The sequence below is a fragment of the Augochlora pura genome, chromosome 10 (genome assembly GCF_028453695.1).
Source record: "Augochlora pura isolate Apur16 chromosome 10, APUR_v2.2.1, whole genome shotgun sequence".
Classification (NCBI taxonomy): Eukaryota; Metazoa; Arthropoda; class Insecta; order Hymenoptera; family Halictidae; genus Augochlora; species Augochlora pura.
In genome coordinates, this window is record NC_135781.1 from 29,511,507 (window position 1) to 29,533,421 (window position 21,915).

The 21,915-nt window shown below is 43.0% G+C and overlaps 1 protein-coding gene across 1 annotated transcript in view; it reads left to right on the top strand.

Moving 5' to 3' along the window:
- Gfrl (Glial cell line-derived neurotrophic family receptor-like) overlaps nt 1–21,915 on the top strand; it is a 479,796-nt gene that overhangs the window by 183,073 nt on the left and 274,808 nt on the right. The window contains exon 2 of the mRNA XM_078191490.1: nt 17,820–17,942. Coding sequence (XP_078047616.1) covers nt 17,820–17,942 — 123 coding nt within the window. The remainder of the gene's footprint in view (nt 1–17,819; nt 17,943–21,915) is intronic.

The following is a 21,915-nucleotide window of genomic DNA, read 5'->3' on the forward strand; positions in this document are numbered from 1 at the left end:
CTCTCCCGGGAATAAAGCGAGTTCGGGTCGCGGAGTGGGGGACGAGATATTGTGCGTGACTGATTTGTTTTACGGTCGTTTAGAGTAATGGATGCAGCTCTTGTGTTAATAGAAGAATCGAATTTTGCTTTAACAAAATAAGCATTTGCCTAGGAGGCGCCTAGTAAGTGCTAGGCTAATACCCTAATTTGTCGTTAATATTTTTCTTAATAGCGCCAGACAATTTTTGTTTCTTTTATTGCCTTTATGTACGTTCGTTTCTAGACTTTGAGAACAGAAGAAATAAATTTGATTTCGATTCAAAATAAATAAATAATATTCAATATTATCATATTTTAGTAGATCTTGAATGAAAGTATCACGAGCCTGACTGGTTATTATAGTGCAAGGGTTTAATTTAGAAGAAATGTGTGAAGTAGGTTACGTGTGAAATCTTCGCGTCGAGTCTAGTACGTTGTTGTAGTGTAAAGGGTTAACGAGGGTCAGTATGACAATTTTCTAAGCCCTGTTTTCTGACGATTTACTAGTGAAACAGGATCTACTGTAAATTGGATACACAGTAAGATGGTTAGCTAGTGTGAGCCAATACTGTAATAGTATTCTAAGATAAAACATTGCGAATTTACGTGAAGTCAGTAAAAAGTAACTGAACAGAAGTTAAGAAAAGATCCAGAGATCTTATTTCGGTATTTATCTTAAATTTTCTCATTCCCAGGACTTCATAGCTGCTATGATAAATAAAATTAATCCGCACTAACCGCGTTAATATTCTTTCCTAATTACTTTAATTTATAATAATCTATCAATATTTTACAATTCTCCACACGTCACCATTTCGCAATCGATCCACCTATCGATGCAACAAAGCGATCGATGAACCATAAAAAAGCGTTTCCGAGTGAACTCAACAGGTTCGCAGGAAAGATTGTCGCCTGCCGGCGCGGCGTCGCGATCGCCTAATAGCGAAACACGTTGCACGGCTTCGCCGGCTTAAGTATTCGTCGCTCGCGCTCCGGTCTTCGCCGATTGGATAATCCTCGGCGAAGACGCGCTTAAAAGGGTTTCCGCAATTTATGCGCCGCGGGGTGACGGCACCGGAACGGTAACCGGGTTCCCCGGGGCGCGAGCCCCTCCAATTGCGCGTTAAATTATTCGAATCGAAATTACCGGGGCATCAAGACCGACTCGGGAACAGCTGCGCCGAATCGGCTGGGATATCTGTCCGGACAGTTACGGGGCCGGGCGATAAAAAGAGTCTCGCTGTTCGCGCCTTCGCGGGCGACAAACGGTACACGGCCGGGGCGCGGCAGTAACCGGCAGTAGCGCCATGGAGAAACGTCTGCATTATGCACTCGGGCCGTTATACGATATATACGCGGGTAGCGTGAACCGCGTTGCCGGATAAAAGTCTCGCCGGTCCGCGAAATATCCGCCTAATTGTGCTCGGGCGTCGAATAGAATTTTCGAAATCTTTTTCGAGGGTGTCTGCCCACCCGCCGCCGGAAGTTTATCTTCGCTTTTGAACGCGGCCGCGCACAATGCCGCTACGTGGCAAGCATTATTCTTAACTGCCGAGTTAGAAGAGAGAGAGAGGACAGAGGATGTTCGCCGGTCTCTGTAAAATTTCACGAGCGCTCGTCTGGCCGGGCTTGTTGTTCTCGCGAGCGCAGCTCTCCGCGGATGTTGCCTAGCTTTATTCCGATTGATCCTTCAGGAGTAACTTTGGGCAGCTCGTTCGTTTTAACAGCTAGAATTTATTTGCCCGCTCACCGCAGGCTCGGTCTTTGATCCTGCCCGCGTTGCCTCTGGAACGATCAGCTTTCTTTTAGTGGCGCTATAATAGCGGCAAGTTCATTTGCTAGTATGGAGCGTGCCTATGGCGCTAGTTTTACAGGTCGGACGTGACCTGTTAGCGTTGCCTCTGAAGATCCATGTCGGTTCTATGCTCGCTGTAAAATCATCGGTTCTCCGCGCTTGCGTCCGGTTATCTCCTTGGAGTGCTAAATTTTACTCGGAGGGGCGAACGGGACCTGCTAATGCGACCCGGTAATTTCCTGTTCGTTTTACAAAGCAATGTAAAATAGTCGGTCCCGGTCCGTAGATCCACCGTTAATCCGTGGGGAATTGAAAGGGTAGGAACGAGTTTCCTCGTCAGGATTACAAGCCGGGAGGTAGGACGGTGGATATCGAGCGCCCAAGAGTAATCGGCGTGGTCCTATCGAGGGATGCTCGTTTCCAGGCACGTTTTGGCAATAGCCGGAAACCGGGAGGTCGAAACACAGAAAGGAGACCACCGGCGGAGGAAAGGGACGCGGGTCGGAGGGACATATCTTTTATCTGGCCGCGAGTTACGACCGGTTGTTTGGCAGAGGCCATTGTACAACTTCTATGGTCAAGACACGTAAAGGTTCCGCCGCGGTACCAGACTCTCCTCCGTCCAGCCTCTGCCTTCCTGCTTTCCTGTCTGCCTTTCTGCCTGCCTGCCTGCCTTTCGCTGATCTCTTTTGGGGAGACGAACGAGTTCGTCGTCCGAGTAAATAAGATTTCGCGTCGTTCGCCGTGAAGGGACCGATCTCTTTCCCTCTACCTACCCCCTCTCTCTCTCTCTCTCTCTCTTGCTGTTTTTTTCTTACCCTTCCTCTCTTTCTTTCTTTCTTTCTTTCCTTCTCTCTTTCCCTCTTTCCCTTTTCTTCTTTTTCTCTGTCTCTATCTTTCTGTCTCTCTTTTCCTCTCTTCTCCTTTTTCTTTCGATCGCCAGTCGACTCGATCGGCAAAGAAAAATTCCCAAGACCGTAACTTTCTCGGTTCCCCATTGAAAGAACGCGATCGGCGAACACTATCAGCCGAAAAGATCATGCCGCAGATTTTATAGTAATTCGTAGTCACCGTTTCTGGTAGCTTTTACTCCTCCAGTAATTCGTAGTCGCTATTTCTGGCAGCCATTTAATAAACCGCGCGATTTCTCTGATTCGCTCGCGGTCTTTTCTCTCTCGTTTTTTTTGGTAAGCGTTTCATAAACCGTGCAATTTTGCAGGGATCTTTCATTTTTAGGGCTGTCAGCTGTTTTCAGATGAATTCTAGATCAAAGACGTCCGAGCTACTTCGGTTTTGCATAGGGCACACATATTCATGCTGCGGGCTCTCGACTTTCAATCTCTTTTGACGCTCATCCCTTCAATTCCGTTTTAATTGATTTAGGCGAAAGTTAGTTGACGTTCTAGGGAGAAAAGAGTAATTAGTTTTTGTACTTTCGCAAGTTTTATTTGCGATTTTCAGGGATCTTTTGAGATAAACCACACCTGTCCGTCTCGTCTTTTCTCAATTTGCTTTATTCGGTATGTAGGTAGTTAATGCTAAGGTACTTAAGAACAATTTCAGTTTTCTCGAATGATTATGAGTTGGTGTAAATGTTGATCGAATGTTTTGAAGAAAAAGACTGGCGATTAAATGCTAATCGAATGTTTTAAATAAAGAGACTGACAATTAAATGTCGATCGAATATTTTAAATGAAGTGGCTGACAATTAAATGTTAATCGACTGTTTTAAACGAAGAGAGTGACAATTAAATGTCGACTTAATCTTTCAAAGTAAAAGACTGCCGATTAAATATTGATAAAATATTTCAAAGTAAAAGTCTGACAATTAAATATTGATCAAATGTTTCAAAGTAGTAGAATGACAATTAAATATTGATCTAATCTTCCAAAGTAAAAGACTGACGAGGAAGTTAGTAAAATGTTTTAAAGCGACAGGACAAGGAAGTAAATGTTAATAAAATGTATAAAACAGTAAACGAACATGACAATATCGACAAAATGTATTAAAAGAAAAGACTACTATTTAAATGTTAATAAAAAGTTGCTCTTCCCAACATCGAACTTTTATTCGACAACAGATCATGCTAACTAAATCTTAAAGCCCCGATTACACTCACAAGTCTTCAAACAGGTGACAAAATCGAGCTGATTCCTCGGCGTTCGACCAATTCCGATATCCACAAGCTCGTCTCGAAAAACAAATTGAACGATCATACGGTTTGAGCCGGCTATGAAAGGACGCGAAGCAACGAAGAGTAGTCGCGATCGTCATCGGGCCGGAAGCGTGTCCCGTGCTCGATTCCGGAATAATCGAAACCGCTGGAATAACTGTAGCCGGGATCGCCCGCAGCGTCTCGAGGCGCGCCGAGCGAAAAATCGAATCGGCTCTCCCCGCGCGTCCCTTTCAATTTGCCAGCTCGCGAGCAGAGACAGAGCACGGCCCTTGGTCCCGAGCTAGAAAACCCGCGCACGGCCGTTCGGCCGCGGGTCCCTCCGAATTTCCACGCGGAAAACATTTGTCCCCGGGAAAACCGGTCCGTCCGCTCGAGGCTGCGCGCGTGCCTCCTCTTTGCGGATTCTTGTGCGCGATCGTGCCCGTCTCGCGGCGCGCTGCGACAAAGGGGTTGGGAAATTCGATTTGATCCACAAAGTTCCCCCGGACGTCGTAGTTTAAAATTTCATCCCCGGGACCAGCGGGGCGGGGCTCGGCTCGTTGCCCGAGGCCGCCGCACGGTTGCTGCTGCTGCTGCTGCTGCTGCGTGCCTGCGTTTTCCGCCCCGCGGGGCCGAGCGAGATCGGCTGCGAACCGCGCGCCGAATCGAGACAGCATGGAATCGTAGTAAATTTCCATCGACTTTTATTGCCGTGGCTGTCGCGACAACAGCGTGCCTTAACAGCCTCGGTTCGGACGCTTTATCGGCAGGCGATGAAGTTTCACAGACACCTGTTTTTACGTGCTGTAATCGTTATTGACGAGATACGGTCCGATGTCAGGCGAATTGGTCGATTAATCTCTTCTTGGCAATCTCTAAGCACTACATGACCTGTGCTCGCACAGCTTGGTTTAGTTCTTCTTTTAATATACAAGGAAAGTTCTTTCTCGTTGAATAGTTCTTGTCTACGCGAAGTAGTCGACGCGAGGAGGAGTTAAATTGTAGCCGAATAGAGTATAAGACACTTTAATCATGTGTGGAAATATGATAAACTTGCTAATAATTCTTCTAAAACTTACGATTGGTTCAGTGTTTATGAATCTCTTCTTTTGCAAGATTCTATAAAAGAAGCCTAAACTCATGTTCGATTTTCCTAAAATCTGCCAGAACAAGTATAACATCAATACATCGATCTCACTTTTCCAATAAATTCTAGTCTTCTAAAATAACTTCGACAAATCGAAGAACCTCGAAATTGATAAACCTCAATTCGCTACCACAAAAACAAAAATCAAAATATAGATTGCTACGTCAAAGGAACGTTTTCGACGCAAAGAATTATTCTTCCGTTTTTCCAACAGCAATGGTTATGACCGCAGAAGAGGAACGAAGTATCGACGATTACGGTCGCTCTCGGGTAGTAGGCTTGTTAATGTGTCGTTCACCGGTGGAAATCTTCTCGCAATCGGTCACGATTAGAGTCGGACGGGTGGCGCTGATTTTCCAACGTGCCTCCACGCTTGGTACGCGGACAACGTGTACACGGCCGGCCATGCATACAGCGCACCTGGACTTTATCGTGGTCGCGTGCGATCGTGAATCATAATGCGTCCCCGCGATTACACATTACGCGCCGGCCTATCTGGCATTACCACACTCGTAACGCATTACTGTCCGAGTGGGTTCGTCAATATGCCGGCGAACTGGATTATGGCTGTATCCGTGGCGGTGCTTTATCGTTTGCGTGTGTCCCTTCATTCTCCCCCTCTCTTCCTCTCTTTCTCTTTCGCTTTCGCTTTCTCTCTCTCTTGCTCTCCCTTTCTCTCTCATTCTCTCACACTTTCTTTCTCTCTCACCCTCTCTCTTTTTTGCTCTCGTCTCTCTCTTACTCCCTCTTTCTATATATAACTTTCTCTCTCTCTCTCTTGCTCTCGTCTCTCTCTTGCTCTCGTCTCTCTCTTACTCTCTCTCTTTCTATCTATCTTTCTCTCTCGTCTCTTTCTTGCTCTCTCTTTCCATATATCTATCTTTCCCTCCCCCTCTTTCTCTCTCTCTCTCTCTCTCTCTCTCTCTTTCTTCTCTTGTGTGTTCCAAGCTCTCGACACTCCTCGCGGAAATAAAACCCTCGACCCGGCGATGAGAAGGTTCCGCGACGCACACCACGCGATCTCATATCGACTTTGAGCGGTGTTTGCTCGGCGGCCACCGAGTTTTCCTCCGGTCGCTTTGTTTCCTTTGCCGCGACCTACGTTTTACCGTAGATCCTCGAGATCGTTGTTGCGTCGTTACACACACGTTTTACTTGATTCCATGGACGATCCGGGGTCACGATTTCCTGAATCGATAGAAACCATCATTCATTAAAAGATCGTTCATTACACGCGTCCATGACGTTCTATATGTTCGATCGTTTGATATAGTAACCCTTATATCTTTGCTTTGATGCATATCGTGCTTGATGAATCAATTTTATTTTACTGTATGGCGGAATGATTTTTAGTAGAATTTTGTTCTTTGTGTATTTAATATGAAAATATTGTGTTTGCTTTTTATCCTCTTTTTAGGTGTTTTATTTTGTTTGGTTGTTCTTTGTGCTATTTTATTTGTTTCTTTGCAATAATAATTGCTTATGGAGTAGTTAAGTTATAGTTGATAGACTATAGATTTCTTTAAGGAATCACCAAAATTCACTCTATTCCAGTTTTAATTTAAATCCAGAATGAAATAACAATTTTTCCTGAATATATATCGCGACATTTATTTTTAATTATATTTTTATATTTAATTATATTATTATATTATATTTTTCAAATTTATATTTATCGTGATATATTGAGCGAACAAAAATTAACATAATGCACAGTGAATAACGCGGTCCATTGTCTTGCCGTAGATTGTCTTTTTGACGCAGCGGGCTGCGTTTAGGTCAGTCTTGCATTACCGGGCTGCATCGACGCGAGTAAATCATAATTAATCGCAATTTCGCGGACGGCCGCGTAAGTCGCGAAATTAATGTAACGGCGTAACTCGCGATTACGATTACGCGGCGCGTATCTACGCGTGTTACTGTTGTCGGCCCGGTTCAATATGCAACGTGGTCGTACGCTGTCCGTTCTGTCTCTCCTCGTCCCTCCCTCTCTCTATTACTCTCAGTCTCTCCTCGTCCCTCTGTTTCTCTCTATCACTCTCTATCTTTCTCTTTCTCTCTCTCACTCTCAGTCTCTCTGTCCCTCTCTGTCTCTCTCATACTCCCTCTATCTCTCTCTCTTTCTCTCTCTGTCTCTCTCTGTCTCTCTCTCTCTCTCTTTCTCTCTCTTTCTCTCTCTGTCTCTCTCTGTCTCTCTCTTTCTCTCTCTTTCTCTCTCTTACTCTTTGTATCTCTCTCTCTCTTATTCTCTGTCTCTCTCTCTCTCTCTCTCTGCGTCTCTCTCTCTCTCTGCGTCTCTCTTACTCTCTGTCTCTCTCTCACTCTCTGCGTCTCTCTTACTATCTTTCTCTCTCTCATACTCTGTCTCTCCAGTGCTTTATCGCGCGGCTACATACCAACGATAGCCCCCGGGGAATAAGAAATTCCGATTCCGATACAAATACGCTCGTTACGATAACGATTCGCGGCGCATTACGCGCCGGCCACGGCGTCGTTACACGGTTACTTTCGCGCGGACGCGTGCAATTCATTTGGCAGGGCGTGGGCGGGGAAAGAACGTGCGTTGCACTTTCCGCGAATTCGCTGCAACGTCCTAGAAACAGCAGATTGCAATCTAACCGGTCGGGTGGGCGTGAATTACAATGGCGTAAGTCAGATTTTCTTCGTTGCGAGAAACTACGAGGGTTATTGTTCATCGGCCAAATTTATTCAATACCGAATTTATTAAAAGTTTTATTTCTTAGAGACAGTTTTATTTCTGACGTCTATTTCAGATTTTGATGCGTATAGATGAGATTTCAAGATGTAAATCGATATTTTCGAAAATGTGACTCGTACCAATATTTTTTTAATACGCTGAATTAATAGCGGAAATAGTCTTCTTTTGAAAGGTATTTTTTAATAAATTGAGGAAAAAATGTATCGTAAGATTATTAACGAGGAAGATACAGTGGTTCGGAAATTTAACGCGTCAAGTGCTTGAAATTCTCACAAGTTTTAAATAATTTAATTAATAAATCTAGGAGATGAATATTTATCGTAGCGGATGATATTTTATCTTTCTTGCATCCTAAATATTCTATTAATCTTTAATTCCTTTCTACGTAATATAATAAAAATGAATTTGAAAGCAGCTCAGAAACTAGTGTCACCCTCCTTCGAGTTTCAGCGACTCTACTGAGCTAAAAAAATTTTTTCACGATTGCTCTTAAACAAAATCTTATAAAAGAAAGTTTCCCCTTTAAAATGACATAACGTAGCCATCCCCATGATTTTTTTCCACCAAGTTACAGCTGTTTAAAGATCGACAGTTCTCCCTGTTTTAACGCGTCAATTCGTAACACAATGCACAATGCCGCGACTAAGTCTAAAACCATACCAGAATAACAATGCAACACTAAAAATCAAATTTCGAGCAGGTCGAAGCATTTTCAAAGATAGCATACGACTTAAAAAAAACCTTGAAAACGCGCTAAATCAAAGTGTGACATCCGAAACGAATCGAGCTGTCCGGTCCCCAAGAAATCGAAGGTTTCCGCGCAAGAAACGACAGGTGTCGAACGAGATCGCGAAATTCCGTGAAACCGTTACATCGCAGAGAGTGTTACAAGAGGGTCGCGGTAACAGCCTAGTCAGCATTCATTTCAGCGGGTCGGCCGGCCCCGCTTATTTTTCTTGCGTTTTCGTCGGTCGCGAACCGGTCGCGAACACGTCGACACGGGGACCGAAGGGAGGGGAGGGGCCTCTCCGGTTCGTCCACTTAAAATAACGTCCGATTATAAACCGACGCGGGGTAAAATGCGCGGGAAACGTCGTGCACACAAAAGGGCGGCGACCGCGAAGAATAATTATCTCGGCGAAGGGAACAGGTCGGCCGGGAGAGTCTCGCCGGGTTTCACGAGTAATAAAGCGAAATGGAAATATTATTCCGCTCTCACAACACGCCCCCCTCCCCCGTACCGTTGCCCCGCACCATCGCTCCTCGTCGTTCTCACCCCCCTTTTTTAAATACGATGCTTTTTCTTTATGTTCCGGGGGCGGGTCTTTGATCCACGGAATTTCTAATTTTTCGCCGGGCTCGTAATTCCGTTTCGACGACTCTTTTTCCCTCCGCGAAAGGGATTGCGGATTCTATAGGAATTCTTGTGGGAATAATGGAGAAAACGCAGCTACCGAGATAAGGTTCTTAACCGGGGGAAAATAACGGGAACTGGAGGAGTGATTACGCGATCCCTGAAGACACGCTACAAAATCGTTGTAATTAAATAGCTGTCCGGAAGTCGATCGAGATTGAAATTCGCGTAACGAAGTGAACTTTGCAACACAATTGTGATTTTTAAAATAATTCTAGGAAATGTGAACGAAGTGTGGAATAATCGTAGAATGTGCGAACAAGTGTTCGTTGATAATAATGATAATTAGACAGTAAATCAAATGTACTCGTAGCAAAATGGGGTAGTTGCAATTTAAAATGCCGTAAAAATTGAAAGCATTTTAAAAAGTCAATATTATTTTTAATCTGTTAACACAATTGCGATAGAAATTAAGTTCTTCAATGATTTCTACTCCTTGTAATTAACTCAGACAATCCTTACTTTGCAACATAAATCCGCAGTAATAATAATTCGGATTGAATTCGCACTCGCGAGGATTAATGTACGCTGGCATCAAAAAGAAGTGGCAGCACAGCTTGGAAATTGGGCGTACTTAATGAGAGCGAAGAGCAGGGTTCGAGACAAAAGCGAAGATTGCGTTTTTGCGGGAACGCGGTGCCGGAACAAAGGCCGAACAATTAAATGTAACCTGAAATTGTGAAGCTACGCGTCCGGCTAATAAGATTCGCCCGTGTTACTCTCCACTTTGTTTTAATGGAGGAGGAACAGCCGACGGTTTTCGTGGCATCCGCTCCTCCCTTTCGACGGCGACTTCTTCGGAAAACAATCGCGAAGTAATTGCGTGGGCACAATTCGACAGAATGGTGTCTCGTTAACGTGGGACGCGTTGAAAGGCAAATTGAAACCGCGCGCGCGAGAAAAAGTCGAAAAAACGAAACGGTGTTCGCGGTCGGCGTAATATAATGGCGGCGGAATGGGAAAAGTAACCTCCTCCTCCTCACGCCGGCACTCGAAACCCCCACGGTTGGGAACTATTGTGCGATGAACTACCGCTCCCCCGGGGGGAGGAGAGAACGCTCTCCCGGTGAACGGGATTAACACTTGGTTCTTTTAATTTTCGCCTTTAATTCACCGGCTTGTCGGGACGCCGCCGCGAAGAAAACAAGATATAATACTTCCGCGAGACAATGCTGAACGGTTCCCGGCAAACGGTCCGCTTTTTGCGGATGCCTTAACGAACTTCCGGTGGAATCGTATTTCTCCGCGGCGGCGGCAGGTCGATCCGTCTTACATTGTTTAAACATTCCGTCCGAGAGCGGCGAACCTTTTTGCCCGGCGAGGCGCTTGAAAGAAACCAAATTATCGCGGCGAGAGTGGTTCCGAAGGTGGAAACATGTTTAAGACGTTTTAAATCGGTCGTCCGACTTAACCTCTTCAGGGATGAATTTTTACAGGGAACAATCTATTTAATTGTTTCTTTTTTATTCAGCTTGCATCTCATTTCATTCGACGAGGTTTTGTTAGTATTGCCGAGGGATTCCGTAGTAAACGGTTTATCAACTGATTCTCATTTTCTTTACACTTCGAATAATAATAATTTCAAGAAAACTAAATGTACAAATAGGTTATGTCAAGAGGTCAATAAATATACTACAGATATTTATGCAATATTTGTCTTTCATCACTCACTTTTTAAATATTTAATAAAGTGACTCTCTTATATTTATTACTTATTAATTCTATTTGCTTGTTTATTCAACAGATATAGCGAATCTAAATTACACCTGACAGTTCGCTATGATGAAGATATAAAGTTAAATTTAAATTTCATTTGCATCCTCCTTCCCTTGTATTTTTTAAAATGACATACAAATTCACAGTACATTAATAAATTATTTGATAATTCATCGCGGTTGCATTGTTTCGTTATTGAATATTGTCTCTTGAACCAGCGAGCTCACGGAGATGGCTGAAAGAAATTGGATCACATGACAAATTAATCGTAAATAATTTAGGAAATGAGATGCGATCGCGTTTCAGACAACGTCGCGATTGTTATATAATTTAACATGCTTCTGACGAGCCATTAGAGGTTTTCGGCCGTCGTGCAATTTATTTTTAAGTACATTCCGGTCGCAATTATTGTAGATAATTAGATCGCGGGGCTTCGTGCAAATATTGATTGTTGAGGACATTGAGCGAGTTATACAGGATGGGTCATTCAACTCTTTCGCAATAATTTTTCTTCTAAACTATGCGTTGCATGTGAAAGTAATAAGTAAATTGAAGCTATTGTACATGAAAATTATAGAAAAGGAAAATTCAATTCAATTCTAATTAAGGAAAAATAAATCGAGGAATTTAAAGAAAAGGAAAATTCAATTCAATTAAAATCAAGGAAATTAAAGAAAAGGAAAATTCAATTCAATTAAAATTAAGGAAAAATAAATCGAGGAAATTAAAGAAAAGGAAAATTCAATTCAATTAAAATCGAGGGGATTAAAGAAAAGGAAAATTCAATTCAATTAAAATTAAGGAAAAATAAATCAAGGAAATTAAAGAAAAGGAAAATTCGATTCAATTAAAATCATGAAAAAGTAAATCAGGGAAATTAAATTAAAGAGTAAGACGGTGACCTATATCTCAACTCTTCCCAAAAACATTTTCCACCATTTTTCCCAGTTCAGCCGCGCTTCGACGCGAACGGGTAAAATTTAAACGCGGTTGCTGCGACGATAATCGCGCTAAAGACAGCATTCTTTCCGCGGGAAGTGCAGTCCCATGGGTTCCGGCTCACGTAAGCGACGCGAAACAAATTCGCGTTCGGTGCAAGGGGGTTGCGAAGTTTCCCGGCGGCACGCGCCGTTAAACATTTACGTTTTCCCGCACGCGTGGAAAATATTTCGCTACGGGACAAGTTTTCCTTCGGAGTCCCGCGGTCGGACCGTTACTCTTCGTTCCACGACCCTGAACAATGGAAAGAACGGAATCGTCGTGTTCGTACCGTAGCTCGTTGAACAACGCGGCCGGGTACACACTTCGCGCTCGCTTAGAAACGGAATAAGAAACGGCGGGCAAACAGCCTCTGCCTTCGCCGGCCATCTTCCGTCTCGAGACCCGTGTCGCGACGGCATGACGGATCGTCGGTGACAGAATCGAACACTAGGCTCATTTATTTTAATATAAGCTACTCCGCTGTGACTGGATTAGTATCGAGAGCTTCTCTCGCGATGCGGCGAATGCTCGTCGACTATCCGACGCGATCGGGAATTTTTCTGCAAACTTAAATATATATTCTTCGAAAACTGTATTCTTTTATGTTCAATTCGAGGTATTAACTATTCAAAATTTCATTGTGCAAGCATTTAAGAATCGTGTCGAAGTAATCCCTTAAAATCTGATCTATTTGCCCGTCCATCAATTTTTCGAAGTAGTGCTGAATTTTTTATCGAATCTTACAGTGATCGGTCTTAAAATACATTCTTTCAGCTTTAATTTGAGCAGTCGAAGATTTGAAAATTCCCACAGGAACGCATCGTAAAATCCTGTTAAAGTAGAGCGATCTTGCAGTAGATGCAGCAGCGAATTGAAAAAAACCGCACGACAAATAAATACAGCTTAAAATTATCTGCACTCAATAAACAATTCTATTAATTATTATTTTAGAGTCTGGAGTAACAAATATGCATTAAGAAAATAAAGTTTGCATATAACCGATTAACGAAACGTTAATCATTTATAAGAGATCGAAGTCGTAAGAGAACGGGTCGCAGGGTTTAATTAATCGACAGTGTCCGATTTAATAAATGCGGTCCTCGATATGATCCAGTGCGCTAAATCGCAGGCATGTCGGGGATCTCCGAATGAAAAATGCGAGTCGTAGGGTTGGATCGGAAGTGGCGGGACTTCTGTTTCGAAAGAGCACGCCGGTGGTGCGCGCGCTCGAAAGGCTCGAATTCGATTTACGAGTCGAAAAATCCGTCCATCTTTCTGGGGGGCTGGCAGCGGAGGAGCGCTCGGAGCACTGTCACGGCCCTTCCGTCGGGTACGCGATTGGCCGGCGGGGCCTTTTTTTTATCGGTGTGTTTCCAGCCGGCAGCGAACGCCCCGTAATTAATTACACCGTAGGTGCTGTTCTTTTATCGGCTTCCGTTTCGCGAGTGGCTCGTAAAAATCCATGAGGGTCCCGCCCGGTCTCTTCCCCTCCTCCCCCCCTCGGCTCTCTTGGCTCGACATCTTCTCTTTTTCACCTCCTCGCCCTCCCGGCCCCCGGTCGCCTTTGTCCGGGCACTGCGTCATCCCGTGGTCGCCGCTTTCAAATTCCGCCGCGAACTTTTTACCAACTCGCACATCCACGTAAGAGGTAAATGAATAATTTCGAACGGCGACCCCCCCCCCCCTTCCCCCCGAAGCTCGTAAAGAAAAAAATTCGCCCGTGAATTACGACCGTCTCTGCCGGCAGCTTCGCCGCAACTCGCGCAAAAACGCGCGGAAACGCTGCCGGAAATCGACGACGACGGTTTAACCCGGAGATCGAAGTCTCTTGAACGTCTACGATTAATAAAAATAAATACAGTCTTATAGTGAAGACGGTCATTCAGTTTGTTTTCCGGCATGATTAACTTTGTATTTCTCGAATAAGATATATCAAATTTATCATCCCTTCGATTTATATATTTTTCAATAGAAAAATCAAACATTTATTATTTGATAAACATAAAGTTTTATGTCGTTATAAATATATAGCTGCACTTTATACACATTTTTTTATCCTCTTATTTCCTTCATTTTTTTTATAATAAAATTTAACACGTCTTAGTCGACACATATTAATTCGTCGATTGAAACAAATCAAAGCCATTGGCCACTCTATAGCAAACCCGCTTAGCTATCATAATTGGAATACAAATATTGACGGTGCAGCGAAAATTACACGCATTTTGATCGTATTGGAATAAATAGCAGCGAGCGCGTGCAGTTCGGCGTCGTTTTCAATTACGAACGGTAAATGGGATATTCGAGCAGCTCGAGTTAGGTGAAACAACCTGTCAGCTTTGGCCTTGTCAGTGCCTCGTTTTAAGAACTGTAAAAGTGCATTAAGGAACGTTAATGCAGTTTCGTTGTACTTTATGCATACCGTGGTTTACGTGCACCTTTTAAGCCGCGATTAATGCATCCGCTGGTTACGTTTCCTTTCCTTTCATCGCTTTCTCATTTTCCTCCCGTGTCTATTATCATTATTACAATAGTTATTAAACCGTAAAATTATTTACGATTTAAAGAATTAAGTGGATATATTTATGATGTGATTATTTCACTATTTTTATTTGAATTGGAAATTCTTATGGATAATGCAACGGTGTTAATACCAAATTTTTACACTATTGATACAGAATTAATATATAATTAATACACAATTGATACAAAATTAATACACAATTAATATACAATTAAATAATCGATGTATCGCACCGTCATTTCCAAATTCTTATCAACCCCTTTCTCAATCACACGTCGACTCCGTTTTAAATCGCGCATCGTCCTCGCCATCGTTCGCATTCGTTCGTCTTCGTACGTTGCGCCATGCTCGCAACATTTATCGTTCCGTCTTGCCCCGTTAAATATTGTCGCCGCCACGAATATCGTAACTTCGTCGGCACGAATTTAGCGGCGTCGTAAATCCTGCTTCGCTCCGCTTGCGACAATATTAAAGGACGCTGACGAAGTTGTGGGTTGGAACAACGGCTCGTTGAAATGAAATTAGACTGTTTGACGTAACTACTGATATAATATTTGGAACTTCGCGAAACGCAGCACAAACTTCCCTTTGATCGTATTGTTCTTTACCGTTACGCGATTAACCGGATAAATTCGACTTCGCGTTTTCTGCTGTTCCGTCGCGTCTGTATCTGTATCTGTTCCTCGTCGATGCGGTTCCGTCGCGATTGATTGTGTGCGAAGTTGAACGGCGGAATTTTCTTATTGGTGCGCAGTCGGCTTTGAAATTGTCTTTGACGGAGGAGTGGGGGGAAAACTGTCAGAGGCAGTATCGTCTTATTGTCTCGTGTCGTCAATGTCAGTCTTCATTCAGGTCTCGCGCACGCGATGTTCGCGTGTTCCGTAATAAATGAATTATTATAATAATGATAATGACTGGAGCAACAATAATATTAGCCGTAATAATAACAATAATAATAGTAATGGTAACAGTAATAGTAATAATAAAAGTAGTACCATTCGTAATATCAGCAATAGGCGTCACTCGAAGATCGTTCAAACAGAATCTGTATGTATATGTTATACATAACAATACACATACAATCGTATCTACAAAAGAGTAATTATTTTACATATAATAAGAAGAAAATTTCTACAATAGAGACACATATATGAACTCAGTATAATCCGTTCATGGTGGGTACAAAGTAGAGAGGAAACTCCTCTGAGAACTCGCGAGAATAATTATAATAGTAATAATGATAAAAAAATAATATAGAATCTAGAAATAATAATATAGAAGCTAGGAACGACTCATTAATCTATTTTGCTGACAGAGAACTTATCAGGACTATTAATAATGATATTGAAGTCAGAAAATAACCCACTAACCTATTTGAGAGACGAAGAACATTTCAGCTGTATTAATAATTATAACGTAGAATGATAATGACATAGAACAATAATACTACAAAATAATAAGAGTATAGAATGCTATTAATTCAGAAAATAATAATATAGAGGCTAGAACGTGACCCACTAATCTATTTGAGAGACGTATAACATTTCAGCCTTATTAATAATAATTACGTAGAGCGATAATGATGTAGAATAATAATACTTCAAAATAGAAATAGTATAGAGTACTATTAATACAGAAAATAATAATATAGAAGCCAGAAAGTGAGCCACTAATCTATTCGAGAAACGTAGACCGTTCCAGCCGCTGGTACGTCAACCGTTCGAAACGTGTCATCGGTCACCGTAATCAAAATAACTCCGCCAACAAACGCTAATGTTCCCCGTACACCGTCGATCAGAGAGAGCCGTAGCACTTTGACGAAACGAAATCACGCGTACACCACCGATCAACGTTTCGATAAACCAACTGTTTAGCGACGCGCTCGCGCCTGCGCGCGCCCAGCCCGCCGTGTTTTATTAACCGGCGATAATGGAAATGGCTTGGCCGTGTCGCGTGTCGCTGCCTCGAACGAAATTTGATTGCACAGCAATCTTCGATTAATTTCGACCGAGCCAATTAGATATACCGGTCCCGTAGCCGTGTAATTTCGGTCATTCGTCTCTCTTCGTCGTTCCGGCCCTTTCTGCTTTTCCAGCGAGCACAATGGAAAATCGCGGCGTTTGGACGGCTCCGGGTCGGGGAGGTGGAACGCGGGGCGGGACGGGGGGCGCAGGAGAAAAAACGAGGATCCAGGTATCCCGTTCGCGATCCATGCCGTGCTCGCATCAATTGCTCGTTGCCGTTGCCCTGCCACCCACCCCCGCGGAGTCGAATGGAACGCGAGTTCTCGTGACTGGAGTAAACCCCCGCCGGCGTTATTGCCGTTTATAAATAATAGAAACGCTTTGTCGAGGGGATGCTAAATTGCGAATGCTTCTGTCTTCCGTCCCTTTCCGTCTCTCTTGTTCGGTCGTTTGCTTTTCATTTTCTCCGGCTGCTTTTCCCGGTGACCGTTCCGATACCTTCCGCTCCCTCTCTCTCTCTCTCTCTCTCTCTCTCATTCTACCGTTCGAGCAACTTCCGACCTGAAATTATCGTCGCTACGCGATTCGCAGCTATTAATGACCGCTCCCACGCTCTCCAGCAACACCGTGGAAGTTTGACAAATTTCAGCACACCGGGAATCAAGGAAAAATTACGGTCCCTTCGTTAACGAGTCGTCTGCAGAGCCAATTGCAAAAATCCCTCGTAATCAGTTTATTTGCAGCGTTTATATCGGCGGTTCATTAGACCTTCCTCGCCGCCGTCGCAAAGTTCGCCTTTTATGTGAGAACGAATATTTTCAGATGTTGTAATTGGTGCTGCAACTTCACCGAACTGTTAGCCCTCTCTGACGAGCGTACTCGTTGTAACGCAACGTTTTGCCATTTCCCCGTGACGAGCATATTCGCCAAAAATAATTAATTGGGATAGAAATGTATGATTATGTATAATATATAAATAGAAAGATATAATTGTATATAATATATGAATAGAAATGTATAATTATATATAATATAGAAATAGAAATGTATAATTATATATGATATATAAATAGACGTATATAATTATATATAATACATAAATAGAAATATACAATTATATATAACATATAAATAGAAATACATATTTTGATATTCTGATTAAATTATACATTTTATAAAAGTGTTCTATGGTATGATTAGGGTATCTTGCACAGTTTTCGAAGAGATCACCGATTTAAAGGAGGATCAAGTTTCTTGACCTCCGCCGCAACGGGGTTAAAGGCTTTACGCGATATAAACGCGTTATTGATGTCCCTGGAATCGTCTTCGACGAAACTGTTGCGCATAGGATTTACGTCTGATGTCGAATGTGTCTGGTTTCAGGATCCGACATCAAAGAGCCGGCCGCCATATTGAACTGCCTTTACGCTCGCCAATTGTGCTTCGACGATCCGAGCTGCAGCGCAATTCTAGAAATTATACCGAGGGTCTGCGGCTCTGAAATAGGTGAGCAATGGAAATCACGATATACGATCGTTTTTATCGGGGAGCTTGGAACTGCATGAGAATCGTGTTTTTTAAACGAGTGTCTCTCGGCCGTCATTCTGAATCATTTTATTCGATGAATATAACCGATACGATTTGCTTCTTCGATATTTGATATCACTGTGATAGTGTTTTTAATTATACTGTTGTCGTTATTACAAAATCGTGAGTTTTTATGAAAAATAAAAATCGTCTGTATTAATTAAAATATACGGAAGCTGTGTAGATTTTTATTATGCTACTTAATTATCTTAAAGAGTTGAAAATAGTGCGGTAGTACTTTTAAATTCCTATGTTGTTTTTAGAATCTTCGAATTTCATCACTTTTATAATTTTTGCCATACATAATGCATGCACACAATGCGGAATATAATTATTACACTACAGTAAATTATAAATTGTCAAGTTTTACTAATTTCGTCGATAGTTCTCACTTTTAGCCCTTTGCACTCGAAGCCATTTTAACTGTAAATGTGAAACAATTTTCCTGGCTCATAGTATTTCTATTCTATGCAATAAAGTGCACTTTTATGCATACGAAATTGATTCTTGCAATAATTTTACTACTCAACAAATTTGTTCAACCTAAACCTTATTGTTACAAAAATTAATTTGAAACTTTAATGGTGCCTCAGAGTCACTAATCGAGTGCAGAGGGTTAAATCCTGCCCACGTATCTATTTTCAAAAAATTTCATAAACAAATGTGAAATTTTTTTGTCTTATATTTGCGCGTTACACCGCCGCGGTGTCGCCGGACGACATATTGTTAACGCAGAAAAGTCGCGGTCGTTGCGGATACGCGACGACGACGATCCCGTTAACGACAGAACCATCGAATCGGCTGGCTAGCCATTGGGTACTTTAGAATCGCGGGGGAGATCGAGTTCCACGGTTGGCGCGAGTGCGAGGGCGAGTTTCATCGGGCTCGGTTTCAGGGAAAAAATTTGCCCGACGGTTCGCTCTTTTTCTTGTTTTAAATAATTGCTCTCGAGGGCGCGATTGGTTCGGGGCAACGGCTCGTGGAGCCGAAGAGCGTCCGCGTTCCCTTACCCTAGACGTAACTAGAAGCGGAGAAACGGGGCCGACCAGAGACACGGTCGACGACCTCGTTCTTTTCGCACTTCTTCCTCGCCTCCTTCTCGGCCAGACACGTTTCTCGCCCCTCTTTCGACTTTCTTTCGCTTCTTTTTTTACTCTCCTACCTTCTCTCCCTTTCTCTCTCTCTCTCTCTCTCTCTTTCACTCTTTCACTCTCTATCCGCCTCTCTCTTGCTCTTTCATTTTTCCTTTTTCCAACTACTTCTGTAGCAACCGCGTGACGATGGAAATCGCGTTATTCGCCGTCACCGACGGCCGTGACGCAGATTGTGAATAATTCGGTGTTTCGTCGACGATAAACCCGTCACTCTCTCTACGTCTTTGCCCCTCCTTCTTTCTCCTTCTGTTTCTCTCTATTTCTCTCTCCGTTTCTCTTCCTCTCTCGTTAGCTCGCTGTCAACCGTTTGCAAACACTTCGTGCTACCCGCAATCGCTACATTGATCGACTGCTGTTAAATACCGGCTTGCTAATTGGAGAAGCGATTGTTTAACTCCTTGTGGACTTTCGATGTTCGATCGCTAATTGGTGGCTTTCAACTCGATTCTTTTTACTGTGAAACGTCCGGGTTGGTTTATCGAGGACTCGCGACAACAATATGTGCTACGAGATCGAAATAATTGAAACTTTGTCACACGTCTGACGTATGCGGGTGACACAGCGATCGTGTCGAACTTGAAAAATCGTTCGATGTTCGGGTCTCGCACTCGGGGAATTTATTCAGCTTAGTCACAATTGGAAGGTATTTATTATTGAAGTAGTGGAGCAAAGGTGCCCAATATGAGACAATTTTTTAAAAATCCTAATCCATGATTAATAACATATCTATTGTTTAAAAACTGAAATATGAATTCTTTTATAATTTACTGAGGAATAGAATATACAAAATTCCGTCTGTTTGTAGTAAAATTCACAGACTTTTTTCACATTGCGTTTTGAGGAAATTTATTTTTTTTTAACCTTCTTCACACCTGTTACAAATTTTTAAGAAATCGAAGATGGGGTTTCGACTCCTTTTTCTTCTCTTTTAATTGTCACGGAATATATCCGCGAGCCCGGCGGCTCGTTGTTCCGCGAGTCGCGAGAACAGCAGATGACGCAGGTGCGCGCGTTACAGGGCCAAAAATGCTCGTTCAGGGGCGTAATTCGGGGGTCAAAGTTTCTCGGGGGCATGACCGGATGCGCGTAGAGTGTATCGGCAACTTCCGGCCGAGCTGTGCGCACTCGAACAGCCGAAATTTCTAGCGGGCACACGGTTCGCGACAGAGTGGGAGCACCAGATGGAGAGAGGGCGGTAAAGAGAGAGCGAGAGAGTGAGAGCGCGCGAGAGTCGGATGCCTCGCGGATCGATATCTCGATTCGTGTTCCGGCAGCCGGACTGTTTATGGACGGATGATTATGAGCTCGTTGAATGTCCATCGGCGAATCCGACGAACGAACGAAACGTACCAACGAACTGGCGGACGAGTCAACGACCAACGCCGGGGCTAATGTAAACGTTGCAATATTCTGGCCGGAGGGTTGTAATTTTAGCGCAATTTACAATAATTACCGGGGGGATTTCGGCGCGCTGAAAAATTAGCTAAACGCCTCGGAAACCTCCATGGAAATAACGCTGACCCGTGCCGTTGGCCGATCCGCCGATTCGACGCGTTCAACAGACGGAACGACGGGACTTAAAGGGGTGGTTCGTTTCGAAGCGTTGATTTCGGACCTAAAACCGGACCACCTTTCGGAATTTTTATAAAGACTCGGACAGACTTTTCGACAGTGACTTTTTCCATGTGCAATTACCGTTATTTGGAGCGTAATATATATATTTTTTTGAGTCGAAATAAATAAAACTGCAGGAACTATAGGTTCTTGAACTGGGCCATCTTGGAAAATTATTAGATATAGAGTATTGAATATTTAACATGTCTACAGTAAATATAGAAATATACAGTAAATATTACATATTTTACATGTCTACTAGCATATATCTAGTACATACTTTTTAAAATTTAACATGTCTACTAGCAAATACGTAACAGACACTGTACAATATTTAAAAATTCTGCTGAGGACATATACCTTATCATAAATATATAAATTGTAAAAATATAACACATCTACTACACAGCAGACATTACATAAAATTAAACTCACTACCACAATATTAATACTTAATAACTCAAAAAATTAAATAACATAACCGGACATAACCTAACATAATCGAAATTCTAGCGTTCCATACGAAAAGAGAAAGTGCAATTGCACAATTCAAAATAATCTAAAAGCTCGCATAACTAGAAAAACAAATGCTACCAATTATAGTCCAATCGTTAATCGCTCGATTGAAAATCCTAACCTAATTTTCGCCGGACCGAGCATCCAAATCTTATCGGATCAGTCCCGGAAACGGGTTCGCCGAGTTAATTCCTGCGTGCCGGCGATTATCGTCAGCGGAAGTAAACATTGTTAACGATGTTTCTCGGTGGCGTGGCATCGGCAACCGGTGTGTATCAGGAATCAGTTTAATCCGTTCGGGATCTCCGTCGAGTTTTAAGTAATCCGATACTAATATTCCGAGTGGCCCGCGCCGCTGCCAACACGGCCGAGCGAAATTGTACGGTTCCTCGCGAGCGCGGCGGCCGAGCAAGATGTAATTAGATCGGGCCCCGCGACAGGATTAAATTTCAAACTTTCTGAATTTTATATCCGTCCACCCCGCCAATCAAGTGCTGCTTTATCCGCGCCGGTTCTTTTTTTTTCTACCACGGGGCTCGCGGCGGCGCTCGCGTTATAACTTGAATAATCGTGTTTGCCCGGTGTTCGCGCTCTCCGGCCCGGCGCTC